At 28.8% G+C, this 23,739-nt stretch overlaps 4 protein-coding genes across 6 annotated transcripts; 1 reads left to right on the top strand and 3 right to left on the bottom strand.

The window, feature by feature from the left end:
- Window positions 1-1,466: 1,466 nt before the first annotated feature.
- On the bottom strand, window positions 1,467-3,108 carry LOC109609077 (lipase member H). Of its 2 annotated transcripts, none has more exons than XM_020025699.2 (8): window positions 2,923-3,108; window positions 2,852-2,872; window positions 2,767-2,794; window positions 2,532-2,680; window positions 2,224-2,472; window positions 1,949-2,173; window positions 1,744-1,894; window positions 1,467-1,620 (listed from the first exon to the last, which is right to left on the bottom strand). In XM_020025699.2, exons 1-8 carry the CDS (start codon window positions 2,981-2,983, stop codon window positions 1,548-1,550), a joined length of 957 nt encoding a protein of 318 aa, XP_019881258.2. In that variant the 5' UTR covers window positions 2,984-3,108; the 3' UTR covers window positions 1,467-1,547. The 2 variants fall into 2 exon arrangements, with proteins under 2 accessions (XP_019881258.2, XP_019881259.2); XM_020025700.2 differs by having other exon boundaries at window positions 2,852-2,882; window positions 2,923-2,943.
- A 390-nt stretch (window positions 3,109-3,498) lies between these two features.
- Window positions 3,499-10,179, bottom strand: LOC109609028 (pancreatic lipase-related protein 3-like). The gene is made up of 7 exons (XM_049964622.1): window positions 10,131-10,179; window positions 8,728-8,839; window positions 6,881-7,029; window positions 4,380-4,628; window positions 4,100-4,324; window positions 3,884-4,046; window positions 3,499-3,818 (listed from the first exon to the last, which is right to left on the bottom strand). The coding sequence occupies exons 1-7, from the start codon at window positions 10,177-10,179 to the stop codon at window positions 3,761-3,763; spliced, it is 1,005 nt and encodes a 334-aa protein (XP_049820579.1). The 3' UTR covers window positions 3,499-3,760.
- Window positions 10,180-14,770: 4,591 nt separating this feature from the next.
- On the bottom strand, window positions 14,771-17,269 carry LOC109609050 (inhibitor of growth protein 3). 2 transcript variants are annotated; one of them, XM_020025663.2, is made up of 8 exons: window positions 17,096-17,269; window positions 16,970-17,041; window positions 16,775-16,917; window positions 16,525-16,727; window positions 16,214-16,472; window positions 15,774-15,937; window positions 15,398-15,677; window positions 14,771-15,301 (listed from the first exon to the last, which is right to left on the bottom strand). In XM_020025663.2, exons 1-8 carry the CDS (start codon window positions 17,121-17,123, stop codon window positions 15,185-15,187), a joined length of 1,266 nt encoding a protein of 421 aa, XP_019881222.2. In that variant the 5' UTR covers window positions 17,124-17,269; the 3' UTR covers window positions 14,771-15,184. The 2 variants fall into 2 exon arrangements, with proteins under 2 accessions (XP_019881222.2, XP_019881223.2); XM_020025664.2 differs by having other exon boundaries at window positions 15,398-15,662.
- Window positions 17,270-17,859: 590 nt separating this feature from the next.
- LOC109609061 (centromere-associated protein E) lies at window positions 17,860-23,114 on the top strand. The gene is made up of 17 exons (XM_020025682.2): window positions 17,860-17,992; window positions 18,046-18,249; window positions 18,362-18,408; window positions 18,516-20,789; window positions 20,847-20,958; window positions 21,008-21,383; window positions 21,433-21,730; window positions 21,788-21,823; window positions 21,899-21,961; window positions 22,021-22,059; window positions 22,114-22,161; window positions 22,324-22,380; window positions 22,439-22,507; window positions 22,565-22,603; window positions 22,779-22,804; window positions 22,858-22,873; window positions 22,975-23,114. The coding sequence occupies exons 1-17, from the start codon at window positions 17,897-17,899 to the stop codon at window positions 23,009-23,011; spliced, it is 3,837 nt and encodes a 1,278-aa protein (XP_019881241.2). The 5' UTR covers window positions 17,860-17,896; the 3' UTR covers window positions 23,012-23,114.
- The last annotated feature ends 625 nt before the right edge of the window (window positions 23,115-23,739 follow it).

Here is a 23,739-nt window from a genome sequence, read left to right as displayed (position 1 = left end):
ATATAATAATATTTAGGAGACAACCAAACGTACTTAAGTTATCCCAATACTTTTTACAATGATTAAAAGGAATAGAAAATAATGTTTTCTTTATTAACATATATTTTATTTGGAAATACAATTAGAATTTTTAGATTATTTTATGTCGTGTAAAATTAAATTTGGAATATATATCCCTAGAGACATTTAGGTAATAGTTTCCATTGGCTCTAAAACATGCATAGTTTTATAGAATACAAAATTCTATTAAATGGTTGGGCATCCTCCTTAATATATCCTCTAGTGGTGAACAACCCGCTTGTAATAATGGAGAGTCATTAATCCAAAAATCAACGTGTCCACATTTTTCTGGATATCCCAATGCAACTGAATTGCTGTGGATTACTTCTACAAACTCGGCATCAGATGCGTCTAATCTGTAACTTAAAGATTTCATTGTAAACAATGGACCAGCGGGATAATATGCTACCTTATTTGTTATGCAACATTTGAATTAGCTTGTATATTTTACCGATAATTTTTTGTAGTCTACCACTTTTAACCGTTGATCCCACTACACCAGCCGTTTGACCTCCCACACTCATTCCAGAAACAACCAAATTTTCTAACATTAGCCCTTTTGTTACTAAATATTCTACGAATTTGGCAGCATATTGACCTACTTCTTGAATATTATCTGAAGTTGCTACATAATTTAGTCGGGCGTAAGGGACTCTTGTATCTACCAAAATTACGTTGTAGTTTCCCTTTTTTAGATACGCTGTTAAATGATGAAGTTTTCATTTTTATTTTAAAAGTATTATTGTAGATATATTTTACCATTCTTTATGGTTTGACTAAGATCTTGATATTCTTCCGTGAATCCATGGAAGAAAATAACCGTTGTGTTAGTAAAATTAAGATTTGATCTAGCAAGAAATGTATTGTCGCTGTTAATTAGTAGTTGACCATCGTTGGGGTTTTGCCTAATTACAAAGTTTTAATTATAATTAATAATGTCCAAGTTACTTAAATTGAGTTTTGATAATAGAAAATATATTAGGATTTCAACTTACCTTGTGTATAAGTAGAAATGTATTTCATCTGTTAGAATATAATTTTTTACTAAAAGACACTTACTTAAATTAATAAACGCGAGAACTAAATAAACCACTGTCGAGGTATTTATCAACATTTTTTGAATAATTATTTTGTACTTACAATTCGGTGACTCGAAATGCATTTTATATTAAATATATTCCAGATTAAATTAATTAAGGTTAATAATTATAATGAATTAAAATTGAAAAAATTGATATCATTTATAATTGTTTATAATCTTTCTGGGTTTAAGAAAATTATATATTTGAACTGAATTACAAGTTATGTTGAAATGGGCTACAAATATCAACAATTTTTATTGTCAAGAATTTCATTTTAGAAAAGAAAATTAAAAGAGTAAAATATAAGAATAAATAATCCCAATGTTGAAATAATGTTTTTTCCAATTTATTAAAAATATAAGGACATACTTTATTTGGAAATATGTTATAATTATAATTTTTACACTAGTTTATGTTGAGTAAATTGGATTTGGAATATATATCACTAGTGACAGTCAGATAATAGTTTCCATTGGCCCTGAAACATGTATAATTTTATAGAACACAAGCAACATGACAACATGATTCTACTTTATCATTATAATTATATTTTTGCATTGTAATCTAGTCTTAGTCATATAATGAAAACGAATTCACTTACTTGTTACTAGTATTTCCAATATATTGAACATCCTCATTATCGCATTCTCCATTTTTATATGCATCGTAGTTTGAACATTTTTTTGCCGGATATTCACTGTGATTTAACTCATATGCACCTAGTCGATAACTCAAATAGTGACTACAAAATACTAAAACAAAAATTAATAATTTCTATACTATTATTATTATTTTTATTAGATTACCAAATTCAAATAAATCATTAGGTTTCCTCCTTAGAATATCCAGTGGGGAACAACCCACTTGAATTGCGGGAGCTCCATTAATCCAAAAATCAACATGTCCACATTTATCCGGGTATCCAAATAAAATTGAATGGCTGTGGATTACTTCTACAAAATCAGCATCAGATGCGTCTAATCGATGACTCAAAGGTTTTGCATTAAACAATAGACCAGCAGGATCATATGCTGCAATTATTATGTTATTTGCTGTGCATCTTTTTAGTTTTATATTTTACCAATTATTTTTGGAAGTTTGCCACTTTTAATTGATGAACCTACTATACCAGTTGTTTGCCCACCTAGACTCATTCCAGAAACAACCAAATCATCTAACTTGAGACCTTTGGTTACTAAATAATCTATAAAATCGGCTGTATGTTGACCTACGTCTTGAACATTATTTGAAGCTGCTATATAATTTGGTCCGACATAAGGAACTCTCGCATCCACCAAAATTACGTTGTAATTTCCCTTCTTTAAATATGCTATTAAGACAAGGTATTTATTCATTTTTATTTTTTTTTATTATTATCGTATATTTTACCATTTTTCAATGTTTGGCTAACTTCTGACTGATATTCTTCCATGAATCCATGGAAGAAAATAACAGTTGGATTGTTAAAGTTTATATTTGATCGAGCAATAAATGTGTCGTTACGGTTAATTAATAATTGGCCATCGTCGGGATTTTGCCTAAGTACAAAGTGTATTTTAATAATCAATTCAATTAATTATACCACGTGTTTCTGATAATATGATATATTAGCAGTTTAACTTACCTTGTGTACAAGTAAAAAGGTACTTCATCTGTGGTAACGTCACAATATTTAATTCAATACGTTATATCAAATTCCAAATACTTACCTTGTAAGTTTAAGCCCATGGCTAGAATACACTTATATTAATAAATTAATTACATTCTAAAATATACTTACTAAAACTGAAGAACGCCAGAACCAAATAAGAAAACGACGTAGTTGAAGTGTTTGTCAACATTTTGTGAATAACTACTTTAAACAATTACAATTAGTTTGTTCGAAATGAAATAATAGAAGTTTGAAATGTGTTTTTACAATACCTATGTTGTAATTTAAATTAATTAGTAAGGTGATATATCTAACAGTATATGTTAATGTTTGATGTCAGTTATAACTGACTATAGTCACTGTAGGAATAAGAAAGTATATTGGTGTGTTCTACATAATATCTATATGTCCTCGCACTGTGCTAAAGTTGTGTCGAAATTTACCTCGAATATTACGTTATAAGGTGACGAGAATTTCATATTTAAGAAGGAAATTTATAAAATATAATTTAAAATAATAATAAAACAAATTAAATTAAGTTTTCTGATTTTTTTTCAATTCAAGTAGAAATAGTGTTAGATAGGGATAGATTATATCAGTATATTATTCCGTTGATATTTGAAAAAAAAACTAAATAATTTATGAAAACACTTTTTATTTACAAATTTACAAAATAAATAAACATTACGTATACTAGACTAGAAACATGTTTTTAGGATATGATGTACTTAATTATAAAATAACAAATTTCAGAACAATAAATACAAATAACAACGATAAAATACAACAAACCTTAATATAGCGATGCAATTGAACAACATTCAATTCATATTAAAATAACAATTAATCCCAATGAAGTTCCCATATTTTAAGCTTAGAACCTTTAACATGGAATTTCATTGAAATCATCTAAACAGCTATAAAGTGTAAGAATTCAAAGTGCTGAAATGTTAATGCTTTCCACCAGCTATGTCATAGAAAACGGAGATTCTGGGTTGGTCCTTAAGAAATAGTTTCCTTGTGAGCTGTAAATAATATAACATAAACATTGTAGAAAACATAAATTTATATAATACAATTCTAAAATTACCTATAGTCAATGTATAAACCCATTCTTGTGGCATGTCTCTCTTCAGAATTACAGTTACCAGCAGCATAGTCATCCCAGTTAGCACAAGAAACTGCCCAAAATGCTCGGTCGTCCACCACAGACTCGGCATAAAATTGATACGATCGCCAGTGACTACAGAAAACTAAAAACGACATATATAATAATCACTTTACCACCATTTACCTCTTTACATACACTTTTCTAAAATTGTGTCTGGATTTCTGTTATGCACTTCTGGAATTGAACAACCAGGCTGTGGCGATATTCCCTGATTGGGCCAAAAATCAACATGACCCACTTGTCTGGGATATCCGAATATTCCCGCGTCCGTGTGAATGACATCAACGAAATCAGCATCACCGGGATCCAATTTCAGACTCTTGGGCCATTTGGTAAACAAAGGTCCAGCGGGATCCAGACCTGAGAAGTCAAAACAATTATCGAAAACGAATGGATGTTTTAAACAATCACTTGCCTGTGATCCTTGAAATTCGCCCGCTTCTTACGTTCTGCCCACAAACGCCAGCCATTTGGGCGCCCAGACTTAGCCCTATTAAGTGTAAACTTGGCAAATATAATCCCCTGGAAACTAAGTAGTCAATGAATTTTGCTGTGTATTCTCCTACCACCATAGTGTTTTTGGATGCTGTGAGGTACCACGGACCGGCCTCCAGCCTCTGAGCGTTCAACAGGATTATGTTGTGGTCTCCACGTTGTAAATAGGCTAGAATAAAATTCTCGTAAATATAAAATATTATATAATGATGAAACTTAAATTACGTTTCATGCTTGAGATTCTGTAGAATATTTTATACATATCCGGATGTTTAAACTTTTTCAACCAAGGGTAATTAATATTAGAAAGACGGTGAAAGTATAATAATAAAAAGCTAAATAAATCTAAGAAAACATTTCCATCTTCTTGAGATATTCTTTTTTTTTTCGGCTTATTTGAAAAAAATGTATATTATTTATTGAAACAACGTACATTTATTTGACAAAATAATTATTTATTCATTTATTAAATTTTGTAATTAAAATGAAAATAATTATAACGGAAGAAAAAAGTTTCCTTCGAGCCGGATTTGAACCAGCGACCTATGGATGACTATTACATGAAACCAACTACAGTCCACCGCTCTACCAACTGAGCTATCGAAGGTATGTATATGTGTAGTTTATTTGTAATATTTAAAACCAATTTAGAATAAATTAATTTTAATTTAGGAACATTTGTAATTTATTTAAAATATTTTAAAGTTACAAAAGAAACAAATATGCAGTAAATCAATAGAAGACGAGGACGAAGAATACCTTTTATATACGTTCAATCTCTATAATAGATTAATATTTTTATACACAAGTAATTATTTTACTAGGTGTGAATTTTAACAATGTATTTCTAATTCTAGACCTAGTTATCTTTATTATTCTTTAAGATGGATGAAAATATTTCATTCCTCGACCAATTGTAAAATTGTATTATTTTCACAAAATTTTATTTGCAAGTCAGAAACATAAATATAATAAAATTTTTAAAAAATTAAATTCAGACATATTGGCAATAATTTAATAGTTAAAATATATTGGGGATTTTTATGTATCTATATTATAGTTAGAAATTATTTTATATCCTTATTAATTTGTTTATTAAAATGTATCAGTTTTTCATCAAACAAAGATGTCATTTTAGAATTAAAAAAATAATCACAAAAATTTACTTAAAAAATTGGAGCATTTTAAAATTTTGAATTAATATTCTGTAAATTATTAATTTTTGAAAATTTATTAATTTATCTATCAAATATCTGAATATAAATATATAATTACACTGATTCTTTTAATTTAAATACTTACCAAAGTTTATGAAACTACATATCTATAGTTGTTTTGACCAACGTCGACCAATAAACCCGAATAACTATAGATATGGAAACAATGGTCACGAAAGTCTCAACCTTTACGTTAATAAGACTGTTTGCTTCAAAAAATTCCTGTATAAGTAAAATTTTATTTTTCCTTTTAAAGCCTCTATTAGATTTCTTAGCAAATTCAAAATGTTATTGAATGCGGTCCAGTTCAATGTCAAGCACGGTTAATGTCGTCGGCTTTGCTTTCACCGATTGCTGGCCGATCCGGTCAGCACGGCAAACGTTGAGGCAATGGCAGTGATTGCGAGCAAATTCAAATCGTGAGATGCAATTAATGTTAAATTATGTCATATTCGAGTGTGCTAAAGTTTCCGCGTCCGACAGGTTAAGAGAAAGTGTAAAACTCGTGCGATAAGATGAGAAAAAGCAAAATGTTTGCTATTATTGTGGCACGCAATGTGGATCTAATCTTAACAATGCGTGCGTGCAAAAACTCGTTTTGGCCAAGTAATATTGGAATGATAATGTATGATACGGATTTACGGATCATTAAATCCTTAATCTTAATTTAGAGGTCTCGGTGGATATTGATTTTACGATAGGAATATTGTAAATTATGAAATATCCTTTACTTGATATTTTCATGTGGTGAAAACAGTTATATAAAATTAATCCGACATTAAATAATGAAACTAAATATTTAATGGGGTTACAAAAATTATTTTACTTGACTTTACGTTTTATTCATAAATCATTATTAATGATTTATTATTTGTAAAATTGTAAAATAATTACCATTGTTGGGGGCGTATATTTCGCTTCGTTTTATTATTCAATCCGGATAAAAATCCGTATAAGGTTAGTGCAATACAGTAACCCATATCAAATGAGTTAATCATTGCGTTCAAAAGAATTGGCATAGAACCTTTCCCTTTTTGATTGATCGTTCAATAAATCACAAAAGATAAGAACTATTATTTATGTGTCTCTTAAAGCATTATACCTTAAAAATGCATAAGCTTTTTAAGAAACAAAGGAAAATCACAATACCACTTTATTGTTAATACACAATACCTACCTATACACCGTAAATTAAAGTCATTACCTGTTTTAATTGTAGTGGCTGGAGTAGCTTGGTAAGATTCAAAAAAGGCATGGAAGAACAGAACGGTGGGTTCAGAGAAATTCAAATGAGACGCTTGCAATAACTGATCGTCCCCGATCCTCAAAGGCTGTGGTTGTAAGGGATTGTGCCTTGAAACAAATGCAATATTAAACTGCAACTAATACTAATGTTACGTTACTTGCGAAATAGTTTAGTATTGTACACACTGATTTAGAAACAATAATAAAGAAATTGACACGATTATTTTGGGACACGCCTTTTCAAATTAGCTAACAGCAAGTGCGGTGCATAAAGTAAACATGCAGATAAGTAAATTGTTATGTGTTATACTTGCGGTAGTTTATGGCTATTAGTGAACAATTTATCGAGGCGAACTTTGCAATAAAATTCTAGCATTTAGTTCCATGTTTTACATTTTAAACAATTTGTTTAGCAATTCATTTTGATCATAATAAAATTCTTGAAAATAATGTGAATGCTGATATCACAGGCCTACAAAGTGATGTCGGAAAATAAAGTACTGCTTTAAGATACTTTCAAAGTTATATTTCAAGAAATATCATCAGATTTTGCATATCAACTCTGTTAATTAATTTTCTTCTAATAAATGGCATAAGTAAAGATATAAAAGTATCTTTTGAAGTCAAATTAGAAAACCTATTTCTGACTTTAACAGTATTAAAAGTCTTTGAAGGGTTATTTAGAACATTTTGTATATAAAAGATAGAGATTTATTAAAACACTGAATCATGGAAAAAGGATGGTGTTTAAAGCCTGGCGAACCAATGATTTTGAGGAATTCATCACATTAACTGCTATTTTCGTCTTGTAAATAAAGTATAAATAGAGACAAGAGCTCAAATGAATATATCCTAACCCAGGGTGAACAAAAAGGCATGTACCCCACTCTGAAGAAAAACCCATTCCATCCCTCAGCAGTCTACCTGCTGTGTCGAAAGGAGGAATAGGAATATAGATGAAGAAAACTACAGTGACATTGAAGTAGACTTAATAATTCCTTCCCATGTATATCAGCAACATCCCAAAGAAATTACTCGTATCCAGATTAAATGAGAAGAATCTTCTTCATTCACTACTTTATAGAGTCGTATAAGGAATGAATGAAACTTTTCGAAACAAATTTTTATTTTTTATTTTTTTTTTCAAAGAAATAGAAATAATCAGAAAATTACATAATTTAAAATACAAAAGAAGATAAATATAGTCTATATGTCTTTATTAATTATTATTGTCTTGCAAGAAGACCTAAGGAAAAACACAAGACAATGATCGATTGATTTTGTGACTTGATTTTACTTCCTTAATCAATAATATCTCTTAATCAGCGTTTAAAATTGTTAAACTCTGGCATATAGCTTGTTTGGAAAATCGTTACTTAAACATTTTTTTCGAAAATAGACATTCTTACAAAGACTGTTGACTTTCAACTTTTATATAACATTATAAGATAATAACCAGCGGCTCTCGTGCTACACGAGTTAAAACATAATAATTTTGCTTGTGCACCGTAACAGTGTTTTATTCAAACCATTATTATTATGTCATGTGCGTAATTATTAAAATGGGCATAATGTTCGAAGTATTTTGCATAAAATTCCTTTCGTACGGTAGCGGATAAAATGAGAAAGGTGAATGTAATTAGACCCGAGAGCTATAGTCGAATAATAATTATGTTAATTAAATTAATTATAATTCAATAAATGCCTTAATAGTTGAACTTTTATCAATAGTGTAGTGCAATAAAAATTTTATACTAAGGTAATTTAATTGCGCTTAATTATTTTTTTATTTGTTGCCTTAATTACCTTGTGTAAAGTTGATAAGAAATATCTCTAACTGGATCGACTTTGTGGCATTTCTGCTTGCTAACAGGAAACAGTTGCACATAGGCATCTTCGATTCGTACTCCGGGTGGACCTGAAATACAATCGGCATCGATAAATACAACCTACTGGGTATTCAACAAATACATTAGATTATTACAATTATTTCGCTCGAAGCCAATTTCAGTAGCTTGTTTAAGTTGATTAACGCGCCAGACACATCATAAAGATACAAAGTCTACTTTATGGCTTTATTAAATGTGTACAGCTCACCAACTTTAAGTGCAAAATCATCGAGTATGTAATATTAGCAAGGCTTTAAATGTTAACACTTTATCTTCCATCGACATTTATTAGAAATGAAAATTTATTTATTAGTGCAATGGAGATACCGTATACGTTGTTGTTTCCGATAGTTTTTAAAATATAAAATGCTTATTCTGTAATAATTGTCTATATTGTGCTTAAAGTAAAATATTAATTATTAGAAAGTTGCGCTCATATTATTTTGCAAATACCTAATTTTAAATAATTTATCTGGTATCTTTATTGACATTGTTTCATTTTATTTAATTTTTGAAATAATAAATTTTTAGTACTAACTTTAAAATAACCAGTAATTAATTATAAAATACTAAATTAATAATAAATAAAATTTAAATTTAATTAAATTTAAATTTAAATAACAAAATATAGTTAAAAGATTTATTCCTCTATTTTTTAATATAAAATATTAAATTTAAAAAATAACGAGAAATATAAACATGAAAATATTTATTTCTTTTCGTTATTATTTATTGTATATAAAATAAAATGTTTTTACAGCGCATATAAATTGTATACATAAAAGTAATATAGCAACAGAAAATTGCAGTTTTTTCATTTAATAAATTATTTATACAAAATTGTTTTATTAATTAATTTTATTATAAAATTAATAAACTATATAATAATATACAAAAACTATTACTAATAAGAAATAAATCTATATAACTGAATTTTATTACTTTTTATTTTCTTTCTAAAAATATTTTTTAATGAAATAGCAAATAAATAATTTATCGTTAAATAGTAGATTTAATAATATTATTATTTGATGAAGTGTGAAACGAGATAAAATAACGATTAGAATTTTTTTCCTAATAGAAAGAGTGTATGTTAACTTCTTTACCAATAAAAAGACTTTCACAGCTGACATGAGCATGTTCATTACGATGAAGTGTGATTATTTAATAGTTTCTCCCAACAAAATCTGCAAACCAATTAACTTTAAGTAAAATGTTATCGAATGTGGCATTATATAACTGCACTATCGCCGGTACTGATTTAAAAAAATACAAAGAGAAAAAGTGAAAGCAGTGAAATTTGATATATACTCTACATACCCGGCAAAGAACTAATCAGGCACACAAACAAAAAATCCGAAACACCCATTTTCAACGAATTCAAATTTGTTATTGAAGTAGTGGTGATCGTGTTCGCAGCCCGTCAATTTGGTCGCAAGCTCTTGGTAGGGATGTGGAAAAAATCCAATGCAGTTGTCTGGTGTTACATTTCTCAAGAGTGAGTGAACTTAGACTGTAAATGGCCCGCAATTTTCTGATTTGGGGTCTTATTCTGTAATTACCTACGATCCACTAGAGCTGTGTGACTGATTGGTTTTGTGCATGTTATGGTCATTTTCTCAAAAACAGATCATTTTATCCATCACACAAAAGAATGCCTAATTTTTAGTTACAGGTTCAATCTATTTATAAAACTAAAGTTGTTCCTTTACAAAAAGAGTATAAAAAATAAAAATATTTGTGTTGGATCTAGTCCAGCAGTGATGAACCTAGCAATTGAAACTTGTGTAAATGATATAATTTTCACTACTCTATTGTTCAATAATGTATCTCCTTAGGGGGGAGAGATTTCACACATATTTTTGTATACTTTCTATATATAACTCTCCTTTTAATTACATTCGAATGGAAGATTTTAATTTCTTCAAAAATTATCAAATCAAAGTATCAAAATAATGTTCAGTGCGGCTCATTTGAAAACAGGACACTCCCATAAAATTTGTATTTTTGGTCAGATATCAACAAACATACATCTCGTGTTTTTGTGGCCTAAAACCAAAACTTACTGCGAAATATTTTACGAATGAAAATTGTAAACTAAATTTCATAAATAAATGTGTATAACTCTGTGGAAAAATTAAAATTCTTCTTATGAATTTATTTTTATGATAAAATAGTCTAATTTTCAGCGAAATACGAATTTTATTCTAAGAATACTATTCTTACAATACTATACAAATTATACTATAATTATACTTATTATCAATCACATGCGAAAATTACCCTAGTACAGATGAGAAAGATAACCACGAACTTACGGAAAAAAGAGAAAACAAAAGAAATAAATACACGGAATTGAATGGTGGTCTAATCGAAGTAAATAAAATTTGGGTATTTCGAGTATTAGTATAAGTATATTATTATTAATATAATATTGCAATATTCTTAAAAAAATTTATAATATTTTTGAAAGTTTATTCCGTGGGCTACTTGATTAAAGAAAAAAAAATCTATATATATATATATATATATATATATATATATATATATATATATATATATATATATATACATTTTATTTCGGGCAGGGTTCATAAGTAAAACAACTAAACCCTATAATGCAGTGTTCATTTAACGATACAAATTAAATAACAAATTGTAGAAAAATTCCGAATAAATTTAAACAAATCGATCATTTCAAAAACGATTTCTAATTTTAAAAGGAAGAATACACTGGAAGGAGTTTTTAAAAGTGGTAGAAAACTTTTATCAGCGCATCCCGCATAAATCAAAAAATAAACGAACTACCATAAAACGAAGACTAAAAAGAGCTGGTCTCTCCAACAAAGAAGTCCTTCAAAACTACTATTTGTAAGAGAACATGTGAACTGGACAGATGGGCAATGGAAAACAATTTTGTATTTAGATAAAAGTCGGCTCCAATTATTCATTCATATCTGATGGTATTTCATAGGTGAGAGGATCAATTAATGAAATGTTTAATCCCAAGTACTGGTTAAGTTAGACGGGATAATGCATCGTTTTGTTTATCGTGACATTTCCTAGAAACATATGCTTCCATTTGCCGAAGGTAACTTCACTTTAAGGTGAACCTTAAACATGACAACGATCCGAAACATACGTCTAAGTTAGTTCAAGAATAGTTCGCTTATCAAAGAGTACGCCTCATGCCTTGGCCAGCACAAAACCCAGACCTCAATCCAATGGAAAACCTTTGAGAACAAATGGATCGGGAAATCCCTGCAAAAAGACTGACAAATATGAAAGAACTCTACGAAAAAGTTAAAAATCACTCGAAAGAAATTTCGACGATTATATTGAAAAGCTACCAAATCAATGAAGAAAAGGTAATTAGGTATTAAAATAAATGGGTATGCTACTAGATACTAAATAAAAGAAGGCTAAATGCACGTAAAGTTGTTTTATTTTAAAGTTGTTTTGCTTTTGACCCTTGACTATTTTTCAAATATTAATGAATACTTAACTAAACCCACTAATAAACAATTATATTGCTGTATTGTTTTTATCAAACATACTGCATAACTGATAATAATATGGATATTTATTTTTATCAAGACAAATGAAAATTTCTAAAGTTACTCTACATATGAAAGATAGTGTATATATAACGTTATAACGTTTTTATAATTAATTAATTAATAATGTGATATTTACAAGGGGATTGTTAAAAAATATTTCAACCTATGATATTGAGATCTATATTTTTGTGGTAAATTTACCACATTTTTACATTTAATGAATTACTTAAATTGTGAAAATTATGAATGTCTAATATGTTTAATAAAAATTGAATATTTTATAAAGTAACATAGTTATATATCACCAATAAATTAATTTCGAATGATTGTTGAATTACATTTTTCTTTACTTTATATGATTGTTTTTTAACTCATAGTATGTGATTTTAGCATTAAAATATAAAATAATAATCGTATAAAAATCGCAAATAAGCAATCAAGAATAAGAAGTGCGTGTGCCATAATAAATATGTAAATTATATTAATGTAATAAAGTGACTGGGTGGCGAACATAAGGATAATTATTAAAACATAAATTTTGTGCCGCGACTAATGTTTACATTAAATTTATTAATTGTCGGGTAACTTTCATAGTAGGTATGATAAATACACTTTGATTTCAATATTAAGAAAGTAGTGGGAATGTTGTAACAGCTGGTAAGTCACAAGTCCAGTCATAGATATGCGACAAGTGTTTACGCTGAACAGTCGGAAAATAATTATAGTTATTTCATGAATATAGAAAATGTTTTCAATATAATAACAGTATCCTTTAATAATAAAATATATAATTTTAAATAAATAGATGTGTTTCAAAATGGTACCCGCACTCTACATAATGCAAAATATGTCTTAATGTAGGTTTGTTGCTTAATTCCTAATTGAGCTCTCCTAAGTTCTATCATAACTGTGCAAGTTCTAAATAATAAGAAATTAATATCATTTGTACCTTAAGGTTAGAGTTATAATAATATAAAATAACAGACATAATAATATTAATAATTATTATTATGTAGAACTTACTTATTCCAAATAATAATTTATATACAAATTTATAATATAAATTATTCCAAGTATCAAATCAAAATTATCTATAATGTAAATTTAAAAAATTACCCATTCACTTACCTGTAACGCCTTTTTGTCGAGCAGTAAAAGTTGTTGTGCCATTAAAATGGAGCAATATGCGTTTGGCACTTTCATAATTGACCGTTTGATAATTTTTTAATTGACGCTGAAAGGCCAATTTTCCAATGCAAATAAATTTAGTAGGTTCCTACTTTCATTTACTAAACTTATTCTAAATCTACATTCAAACGTATTATAGCGAGGGATACATGAATTTTTGTGGATCAAAGGGCTTAAATTATATATAAAAATTATAATTTTAGTTACCCAAGAAGCATATTCTACTTTGAGTTGTGTCATATTAACTACCACAATCCATGTAATAAATTCATTAATTTGATTTATCATCGATCAATCCTCAATTGCCAAACGCGGTTGGCGTTTTGAAAAGTCAATGTGCCAATAAACAAAAGCAATAAGAAACCACGGGAGATTAGAGCAGAAAGGGTCAATCGACTGCAGACAGAAGTGAAGGTTAGGTGTGGGTTCAGGCATGTTGGTCCACTGCTCCTATTCCAGGTGCAATACACATTTCTGAACTTTCTAATTCATTGGCCGCAATGTCATGGATTTTCTTTGATATCCGCGAATGTATAACAATTTAACATGTAGGTACAGGATAAATTTAAACTCCGAACGTTTTGTGTCGGATAAAATATTGTTGCTTATTAAGCGGTATGCTACTTTTACTTTAGGTCTCTCGTCATAAAAATTGAAAGCGGAGCAATTATTAATACGTAGATAAAACATTGTTCAGTATTTATATTATAGGAAAAGGTAGTTAATTACGAAAAGAAAATTGTGTGTGAACGAGAGTACCACCGTTTCTCATTAAGCAAAAACCGTTCGTCTTGTGTGAGATATAGGTAGTAGTTGCAAAATTAAATATTATATAACTGGTGCAGAATGTAAATATTTATTGAATACAATACTCATTGTTCAAAATGTATTTACAAATAGAAAATGTACATATATGAGCTCTTAATTAAAATCACATGTAAAGGAATTCAATACAAAATATATACACGCACAATTATATACTAGTATATCTAAATATATTTAAAGTGTATTAATTTCTTCCACATGGTAGACATTAACGGAACAAAGTACACCTTTTTATTTTAAATACCTTATTTAGACAATTTATAATATTAAAAAATAATAATTTACGATTAAAGGTTAAATTATAAAACGATAACATTAGGTCTTGTCAGGTATTTAAGTATTTTGGGGAGAAAATTCGGGAAATGTAAGGGAAGAAAAAATAGAAAATTCATTTCAAATGTACAGCTTAGGTCATCACATTAGTAGAAAAAAGAGAACATTAATGGAAAGCATATTTTCCAAGTCACAATACGAATTTACATAAAATTTAACTATTTAGCTATTATTTTTAAATTTACTAAGATGAAATACATAATAGCATGGTTAGATCTAAGTAAATTTATATTATCACTTTTCCAACCTGTGTATATCTGTATAACACTGTGATGGCCGTAACTGAAATTATTTACATATATTTGTATATTTCAAAATGTTACAAATTATCGTCTATACACAAAATAAGCGTAATAATCATTAATTATAAAACACGTATGAGTAATTTGTGAAATTTTCTAAAAGTAGTCACTACACATTAATATGTGATCAAATCGTTTTTCTCCGCAGGTTTGAAGCGGCGTACCTTCAGTTTTTCCTACCGCCTCTTCGTTTCATAGAAGTAGTACACTGAGGACAGTACCATTTACCTTTAGGCGGTGCAGTAATGCCCACGCATGGATAATGAAACCATTCTGAAGGACACTAAAATACAGAAGTAATACATGGGATTATTAGAAGTCTGCTGGATTATAATAATATATACTACGATATATGTATCATATAATAAAATATACTTACGTCTTCGTTATCGCAAGCAACCATGTCACCGTAGGACACCTGATTGCATAAACAGTAGCGAGGCTCGTTCGGATCATACGGCCACTCGCCGTCAGTCACTTCGGCACCCTGTGACGCTGCCACATCGGCAGCCGGCGCCGGCTCAGCTGCTACGGCTACCGAAACCTGTCCACCTCCGCCGGCGACGGCCGGCTGAATCGCGGATGCGGCGGCTGCCGATGAGGCCGATGAGGCGGCCACACCTCCTCCGGAGCTCGACCACTTTCTGGAAGAGGCAATTCTATAATTTGTGATAGCAATATTATCAAATATATTTTAAATATTACATAATGTATATACAAGTAATGGAAGTACAATTTTATATTAAGTAACTTACTTCTGCTTTTTTTTATTGTTGGCATGATCTTGTTGTATAGCCTGAATAGCGGTTTGTGCCGCCCCCGCTAACTCTCGGCCTATACTAAATTCATGCCCGTGTCCCCCGGTATTGATTGCTTCGTAAGACGCCTTCAAACTTGCTGTTCTTCTACCTTGTTGCATCTAAAATATACCACAATCAAATATCTCTGATAAAATTCATTTGTGATTAGATTTTGTAATCAACAAAATGAATATCCTTTGAAATTTGAAGTTTAATTCTTGCTAAATAATTAAAATGACTAAATATAAAATTGATTTGACTCTGGTATATTATACCTCTTGTTAAAAATGAGAATAATGTTTTATTTCAATTGTATTTAAAAAAGTTTTCTGGCCATCTTCAAAAATTTGCCATTGAAAAAAAGTAAACCACATGAGTCATTAGAAAACAAGCACCTGTTGGGTGGCCGCAATTGCTTGTGATGCTGCTGCTGCAATGGCTGGACCAGCACCCTTGTGGCCCAAATTGTAGGACATGTTTGGCTGTACTGGTGTGGCAGGTTGTGCTGTTGAGGTTATGTGTCTGGTCTCCACTAATGGTACTGTTGGAGGTGCAGCTATGGCTTGTCTTTTCTCCGCAAATGATGTGTTTATTGATGCACTACTGTCCCTTCTTTTCTCTGTTCGAGGTCTACTGTATCTGATTGAGCTTGAACTGAATACATATTTTGTATTAATTAATTACCATGGGTTGTTTCAACATGTACCTTTCATATCTGTTTTCTTTTTGTTGTTGTGAGGTAAGACTTGGAGTGGACATAGGTGTGTCTAACTCTAATGACCTTTTCTCAAGTATTTCTGTTATGCCTTTATTGTCAGCCTCCAGTTCACATTTAAACTTGTGCAACTCTGTGTCTAACCTTCGTAAGTACTTGTCTACTAAATCATACATTTGACTGGCAACATGCACCTAAAAATGTATGTTTATAAAGTGTATGAGCTAAGTAAACAACCCACTTTTTCATCTGCATCTTCCAAAACCTTATAATATTCTTTTCGAATGGACTGAAACTCTAAATCTGCATTTGGAGGTGGTTCTATATATCTTTTGCAATCACTGAAAAATATCTTTACCCTCTTTTCGAGTTCATCCATGGTGTCTGTAAAAGTCATTTACATAAAACCAACACATTTTTCATGACTTAAACTTACTATGAACCGTTAGGTCCATTTCTCTTATGTCTGTAAATCGGTCTCTCAATTCTTGTGGTAAATGTTCAATCACTGAAAAAGACAGGTTTGTTTGTAAATAACACAACAATAAAATTAAAAACTTACTTTCCAAGTAGTCCTCCAGGTACAACATTGTGGTAATATTTTATTTTGCAAGTCTAATTGTATGGTTTATTTAATTTTAATAGTGGTATCTTATATTCAATTCACCAAGATGAATATAAATAAACATGCGGACAAAATTCAGCCATTAACTGTCAAAATTCACCCCGTCAACCTCACAAACATAAAAAAGTCTACCAACCGTTTAAAACGAAATTCCCAATTTCACTTTTACTTAAAAAATTGTACATAGATTATTATGTATAAACAGGTATAGATGTATATTATTTAAACAATGGATTGTACAAATCTCTTTTATCTATTTTATATATTATATATATATATGTATACTAGGTGTTCTATGCATATACTAATGTTGCCTTCTATTTGTAAACTGAGTTGCATATATTTTGATATACATGTTATATAAGATATAATATTAAATTTTAACTAATTTTAAAATATATTTACAAAAAAGTATTTTTTTAAACAGTAGTAGTGAAATGAAAAGTTTTTCGTTTCTTAAATTTTTATTCCTTACTTACTTAAACCTCAAATATAATAGCAATAATCAAATATCATGATATTTAAAAGTAAGAGAGGTTCACAGTGATATAATAATAAATAATTAAAAAAATTAATTATTTGAAAAATATCAGTATGATGTGAACTATAGCTTAAATAAAGCATTGACTTTATGTTTTTTTATCCTCATAGGTCTGAATAAAATGACAGAAACATTTTAATTTAATATTATCACAGTAATTGTTATTTTCTTCACATTTTGTATAATGTCCAACGTCAATGTCACATAATGAAATGGCCAGTCCTAATTATAACGAAATATACGGTGAAACACAACCAACGAATTTAAGCAATGAGAACACAGAACATTTAGTGGTCAGTCTAAATAAATAATATAATTAAAATATTATTTATTTAGTGTTTCGCAGTATCAGCAGGAGGCAACATATAGGCAGCTTCGTGATGCCGAAAAAACTCTGCAGAATAAAAATGTACTGATAAACTTACTAAGAGGACAGATCCAACAGATGGAGTTGAATTTGAAGATAATGATGAACGAAAAAGAAGAGATGCGCTGCAAATATTGTTGTTTAGAACAAGATTATCTAGGAACCAAAAACATAAACAAAGAAGTAAGTTATTATTTATAAAATTAATGTTATTGGAAAATAAGACTTTTCAAAAGAATAAGAATATTTTTGAAATACACTGTTCACTTAATTGCTTTTAATTTAATTAATTTAGAGGGAAGAAGAGATATCTAAATTGAAAATGGAATTGTCCCGAAAAGTGTAAGTGTTATAGAATTATATTTCTTTGAAATTTAAATGAAACTTTGTAATTATTATAATATATTTTAGGAGATATTCATAATATAACTTATATTTTACAATTTTAGACAAGTTGAGGTTGGAAACCAACACGGAATCGATGAGTTGTTGAGCGATCAGAAAAAAGTTTTAGAGGAATTGTTAACCTGTATTGCAAAAGAAAGGACTCCTCCCATTTCAACAGTCTCATTAACACCAAACGACGTTGGCTTACAGCCCTTGGGCTCAAATATAATGACTTTAGAAGGTGTTTTGAAAGAATACGTAGAAATTATAAAAAAATTGGAAAACGAAATTGATGTATTGGGGGCAACACTAAAAAAAGTAAATACGGAATCAAAGGGTGATCACAAAATTAATAGCGTAAATCAAATAGGAAATGAATCCGCATTGGAAAATGAAGAAATGAAAAAAGAAATTTGTTTACTTAAAACGCAACTTCGTCTCACAGAAGAAGAATTGAATACGGTATCTCGTACAGAATTAGAATACAAAAATCTCATTGAAAATCAAAAAAATAAAATTTCTCAGTTACAAAGTGAATTAAAAAATTCAGAAGATATTATATTTGAAAATAAAACTCTTATTAATACATTACAAACGGAAATAGGCGATTTACAAAAATTAAAGTGCGAGGTATGTATGCTGAAAACGAAAGTAAGACTTACCGAAGAAACTGTGAAAGAAAAAGAAATTATTATCAACGATCTTTCTTCTGCCAAGCAAAATCCTGAAAACTTAAGTATCATTGAACCTCTCCAAAAACTATTAGAAGAGGAATGTACGTACTTGGAAGATTTATTGTATCAAGAATTCAATGATAAATTTGAAGCTGAAAATGAAAATTATAATAGTGCATTTGAAGTAATGTTAGGTTTATCGAAACAAAATATGGGTCTTATAATAAATATACACGAACACATTATTAGCTACAAAAATGAACATTTAACAATTTTTGGAAACTGTAAAGAATTACTTTACGACGAAAACAATTATCTCGAAGGTATATTAACTGAATATACAATAGATAACTTAGATGAAGAATTTGATTCAACAATGTACAACAATGAAATTTTATTATTAGCAAAAAGAAATAAAAATCTCATAATGAACATGCACAAAATGTATGCGGAAGAAAAGGAGCAACAAGTTAACGAATTAATAAATCTTAACAATGAATTACAAGAATCAATTTCAGAAAAAGATTCCAAATTAGAGCAAATGGAAGTATGTTTATGCAATTATCGAGGCGAACTGAACGTCGTAGAGTTCGAAAATTCCTATGTCAAAAATATGTTAACTGAAATTAAACAAGAATGTACATGTGGTGAATCACAAATTATAAATTGTAATAATGAAATTAAAGAACAACTACAAAAAATTGTGGAAAAACAAAATGAACTCGAGAAAATATTGAAATATATGCGTTGCGAGAATGAAACTGTTGTACAAGAAATTAAATCTAGCAAATCAACTCTAAGTACTATTAGAATGGACAATAGTGACGTAAAAATCAATTTAAAGGAAATTTCTTCTTGTTTATGTGAGTATGAAGGTGAATTAAATGTTGTACAAAAAAACAGATTATCTGATAGAGTAACAGAACTTAGCAAGCGCTATTCTGATTGTTTAAAGCATTTAGAAGTTGTTCAGGCTGAAAACAATGATATTTTCCATAAATTACAAGTTTCTTTAAAAGATCTGAAAAGAAATATTGAAGAAGAGGCTGCACGAAAAGATGAATCAGAAAGGCTTATCAAGGAAGCAATTAACCAAAAAGAAGTTCTAGAAGAAGAATTAAAAAAGAATTACGACAACATTTGTTTATGCAATATGAATTTAAAAGATGTCCTTATTGATTATGATAAAACAAAATCGAAATTAAATTCTACACAACAAGAGCAAAATATCCTAAAAGAGAAATTGGCTAAATCTACAGAAGAGATTAAACGTTTAAAAGAAGAATGTTGTAATTTAAAAAATGTAATAAAAAAAGAGCAAGAACATAGCGAAACAGATAGCACAAAACAAAACATTATGAACTCAAAACTGTTTAATATAAAGACTATGAAATATGAGTTTGCTTTAAACGAAATAAAGAGTTTAGAAAGTATTAATGAAAATTTTCTAGTAGTTTTAGAACAAAAATTAATAATGGATAGACAAAATTTACAAGGATTAGTCGCGGATACACTAGATCATGTGCAGCAGTTAAGATTAGATTTACATATTCTGACCCAGGAAATAAATACTATGGATCTTATATTTAAAGCTTTGGAAAATAATTGTCAAGAAAGTGCCTCAAAAGACACGCCACAACCCAAAGAAAAAATCATGGTTGAGTATGTTAATTTAAAAGTAATTTTAAAGAAGAGCGATTTATTTAATTTTTATTTTAGAAGTACTTGTGTATGCACTGAAGAGTTGTATTTGGATAAAATTTTAAAACAGATAGATCGACTAGAGGAGGAAAATGCGCAGCTTATCTCCGAACGAGACAATCAATTAGCGGTAAACCTATTTTTAATTTTTAATATCGATTTAAAGCATTCGTTTTCAGGAATTTTTGGCCAATAATGTTGTTCTTCAAACAGAAATTACCAACAATTTGGAACAAATTCAAGAATATCAAAGAATTATCTTAGAATTACAGAAAGAAAAGGAAGATATTAAAGAAACAATGAGTCGTATCAGTGAAACATGCCAAAGAATGGACAAACATGCACACGAAACTAGTGAAACAGAAGAAGTTACTGTTAGATATACAGGTCTAATGAAGCTTTATCAAGAACAAGAGAATTGGTATAGAGAGAGATTGCAACAAAAAGAACTAGCTTATAATAAAAAAATTCAGGAAATGGATGAATTGGTTGATAAGTTTTGCATGTTATGTCCAGATATTGATCAACAAGTTAAAATGAAAATGAATGATGAATGTATGTCTCAATTAACCGTTTGAAATTAGTTATTCGGTTAGTATTGTAGGCGGTTGTAAAATTGAAGAAGCAGATATAGAATCTTGGAAAGATAGAAAAGCGAAAATCTTGAACGAAGTTCTTACGGCTACAATTAAATCATCAAATAAATTAATCAATGAGAAGGACAACGATATTAGAAAGAAAATTGGCTCGGGCAATTTCAAATCAGTTATAGATGACTTTTTGTTAGCACTAGAAGATATTAAGGCGAGCGAAACCGATAAAAAATACATAAAAAGTCTCATTCAAATTGATAATTTTGATATAAATGAAAAAAATGTTGAGAAGCCTATACAAACAAACAAGTAAATTTGTCTAAACAAAATTATGACGTTTGTAGTAATAAGTCCCATTATTTCCAGAATAACACAAGTTCCCGTTATATTGGAAGCTAATAAGTAAGTCCATAAATATAATTCTTTGACTTTTTTAGATGAGTTCTGTACGATTTTGTTTTTAATTTTTAATTTCAGACTTCCTGTAATCTCCGTAACACCTGAAAAACAAGTGTCTGCCTTAAATATTACAATCCATAAGTGAGATACTTTACAAAATTGTTTTATACGTGTATAATATAATACCATTTTCACTTTAGGTCTGCAGATGAAGTAGCAAAAATATCGACAAATCAAGAGTAAGTTTATTTTTTACTATTATCATTAATTCAAATCTATTATATCTTTTACAGAAATATTCTGTCCAACCATAATAAGAATATTGAAATCAGTTTCTCAAAGTATGTATTAGTTTGTTAAAATTAAAGTACTTTTCAGCTAACTTTTATTCAGAATATTTGTTGTTCAGTATAATAAAAAAGTGACTAACAACATTTATGTTTAATGTCTAAGTTAATTTGAATTAACAAAAAAAAAATAATGAAATATATTTTTATATATAGGCAACAGCCATCAGCTACGAAAATATTAACATATGATGAGATTATGAAATGTTCCAGGTAATTCGATCATATAAGCAAATGTGTTACAGATTAGTATATATTACACAAATTTTAGAAATTGTAAATGTAAGATGACTAGCGACGAATCGAACGGACACGCTAAACATGCCTGTGCCTTCAAAAGGTAATATTTGTTAAATAGTTATTTCCGAGAGTATGTTGGTTCTCTACATATTTTCAGCAAACTTCCCAGAAGAAAACCGTTGAAACCTTTGTCAAGGTAAGCGATTAAATTTATTTTGGTATACATGTTTTAAATATATCAAGGGAGCTAAATATTGACAAAATGTTAGTGAATAAAATATGAAAATATAATTTTTTATCATACAAAATACAATAAGTATATTATGAATACTTATATTGATGGTTAAATAATATAAAAAATTTCTTTATAGATGTGCAAGATGTAATCAAACTTCTGGTACGTTCAAAATATTTTTATCACGTAAATAATTTGTCTGCTACTTCTTATAGGTACATCATTATTGGAGTAAGTAACTATGTAATTAGAAATATAATATATTAGATTTAAATCTAACTACATAGGTTGTACATCAATATATTGTAATATTAATAATAATTTCTATTTAGGACCATTATATTAGAAGAAGACGATCAAGAATCTTAAATATTTAAGTGGTGAAAAAATATTACAGCGTTATGTAAAGTACTGCTCGTGTTGTTAATCAGTGGTGTAATAAATTTAGACTGAAACCGTCTCCTTTAATACATTTGTATGTTTTATTAATTTTTTCCCTTATACAATGGCCATAATTATTAGCAATTTATTAAAATATATTAAATATATGAGCTATTCCGCTTGAATTGGATGACAATACTTATAATGTTTATTGTTTTTTCTGTTATTGTTGTGTCTTTGTGAATTTAAATCCATTGTTTACTAATGGTCTTTCGCTGATTATAATTATTTAATCATTAGTCGAAGTGGATAGGAAAATTACGTTACAGAGAGATACAAGAAAAGATGGCAACACTTTAAGACAAAATTAGTTAATCGTTTTCCAAATTATTAAAAGATTTAGATAAACTGTTCATTAGTATCTAAGAAAAAAATTCTTTAAGTTCGAAAAACTCAAACTTGAAAATTAATAACTGGAATTCGAATGACAAAAAATGCATTTTATTGTAAACTGAAATTAAAGCCAATTTGAAAGACCAGAACTAAAAAGAATATTATACAAAATGTTAATGTTTAATTAACACAGATTTAATCATTAAAAAATTCCTTTCGCAATTACTATAAAGTTGCAATATATATGGCCGGCACAATTCAGTCACATACAAATATGTAACATTTTATAGAATAAGAATATAGTAGTTTTTATAATATTGTAC

This window comes from Aethina tumida, chromosome 3 (assembly GCF_024364675.1).
Source record: "Aethina tumida isolate Nest 87 chromosome 3, icAetTumi1.1, whole genome shotgun sequence".
NCBI classification, from domain to species: Eukaryota; Metazoa; Arthropoda; class Insecta; order Coleoptera; family Nitidulidae; genus Aethina; species Aethina tumida.
The sequence above is the reverse complement of the archived record's forward strand: the minus strand, read 5'-3'. Positions and strand labels throughout refer to the sequence as shown.

What these genes read in the sequence shown, in the direction of transcription:
- LOC109609077 (XM_020025699.2), bottom strand. Translation starts at nt 2,983, where the DNA reads ATGTTGACAAACACTTCAACTACGTCGTTTTCTTATTTGGTTCTGGCG. An exon ending in TCTGGCGTTCTTCAGTTTTA is followed by an intron (nt 2,873 to 2,922) that starts GTAAGTATATTT and finishes AGTGTATTCTAG; the next exon opens with CCATGGGCTTAAACTTACAA. An exon ending in ATTGGAAATACTAGTAACAA is followed by an intron (nt 1,621 to 1,743) that starts GTAAGTGAATTC and finishes TACATGTTTCAG; the next exon opens with GGCCAATGGAAACTATTATC.
- LOC109609050 (XM_020025663.2), bottom strand. Translation starts at nt 17,123, where the DNA reads ATGTTGTACCTGGAGGACTACTTGGAAA. An exon ending in AATGGACCTAACGGTTCATA is followed by an intron (nt 16,918 to 16,969) that starts GTAAGTTTAAGT and finishes TGACTTTTACAG; the next exon opens with ACACCATGGATGAACTCGAA. An exon ending in AAAGAAAACAGATATGAAAG is followed by an intron (nt 16,473 to 16,524) that starts GTACATGTTGAA and finishes ATATGTATTCAG; the next exon opens with TTCAAGCTCAATCAGATACA.
- LOC109609061 (XM_020025682.2), top strand. Translation starts at nt 17,897, where the DNA reads ATGTCACATAATGAAATGGCCAGTCCTAATTATAACGAAATATACGGT. An exon ending in AATGAAAATGAATGATGAAT is followed by an intron (nt 21,384 to 21,432) that starts GTATGTCTCAAT and finishes TTAGTATTGTAG; the next exon opens with GCGGTTGTAAAATTGAAGAA. An exon ending in CATGCCTGTGCCTTCAAAAG is followed by an intron (nt 22,508 to 22,564) that starts GTAATATTTGTT and finishes ACATATTTTCAG; the next exon opens with CAAACTTCCCAGAAGAAAAC.
- LOC109609028 (XM_049964622.1), bottom strand. Translation starts at nt 10,179, where the DNA reads ATGGGTGTTTCGGATTTTTTGTTTGTGTGCCTGATTAGTTCTTTGCCG. An exon ending in CCTGATTAGTTCTTTGCCGG is followed by an intron (nt 8,840 to 10,130) that starts GTATGTAGAGTA and finishes ATTGTATTTCAG; the next exon opens with GTCCACCCGGAGTACGAATC. An exon ending in AGCCACTACAATTAAAACAG is followed by an intron (nt 4,629 to 6,880) that starts GTAATGACTTTA and finishes ATTTTATTCTAG; the next exon opens with CCTATTTACAACGTGGAGAC.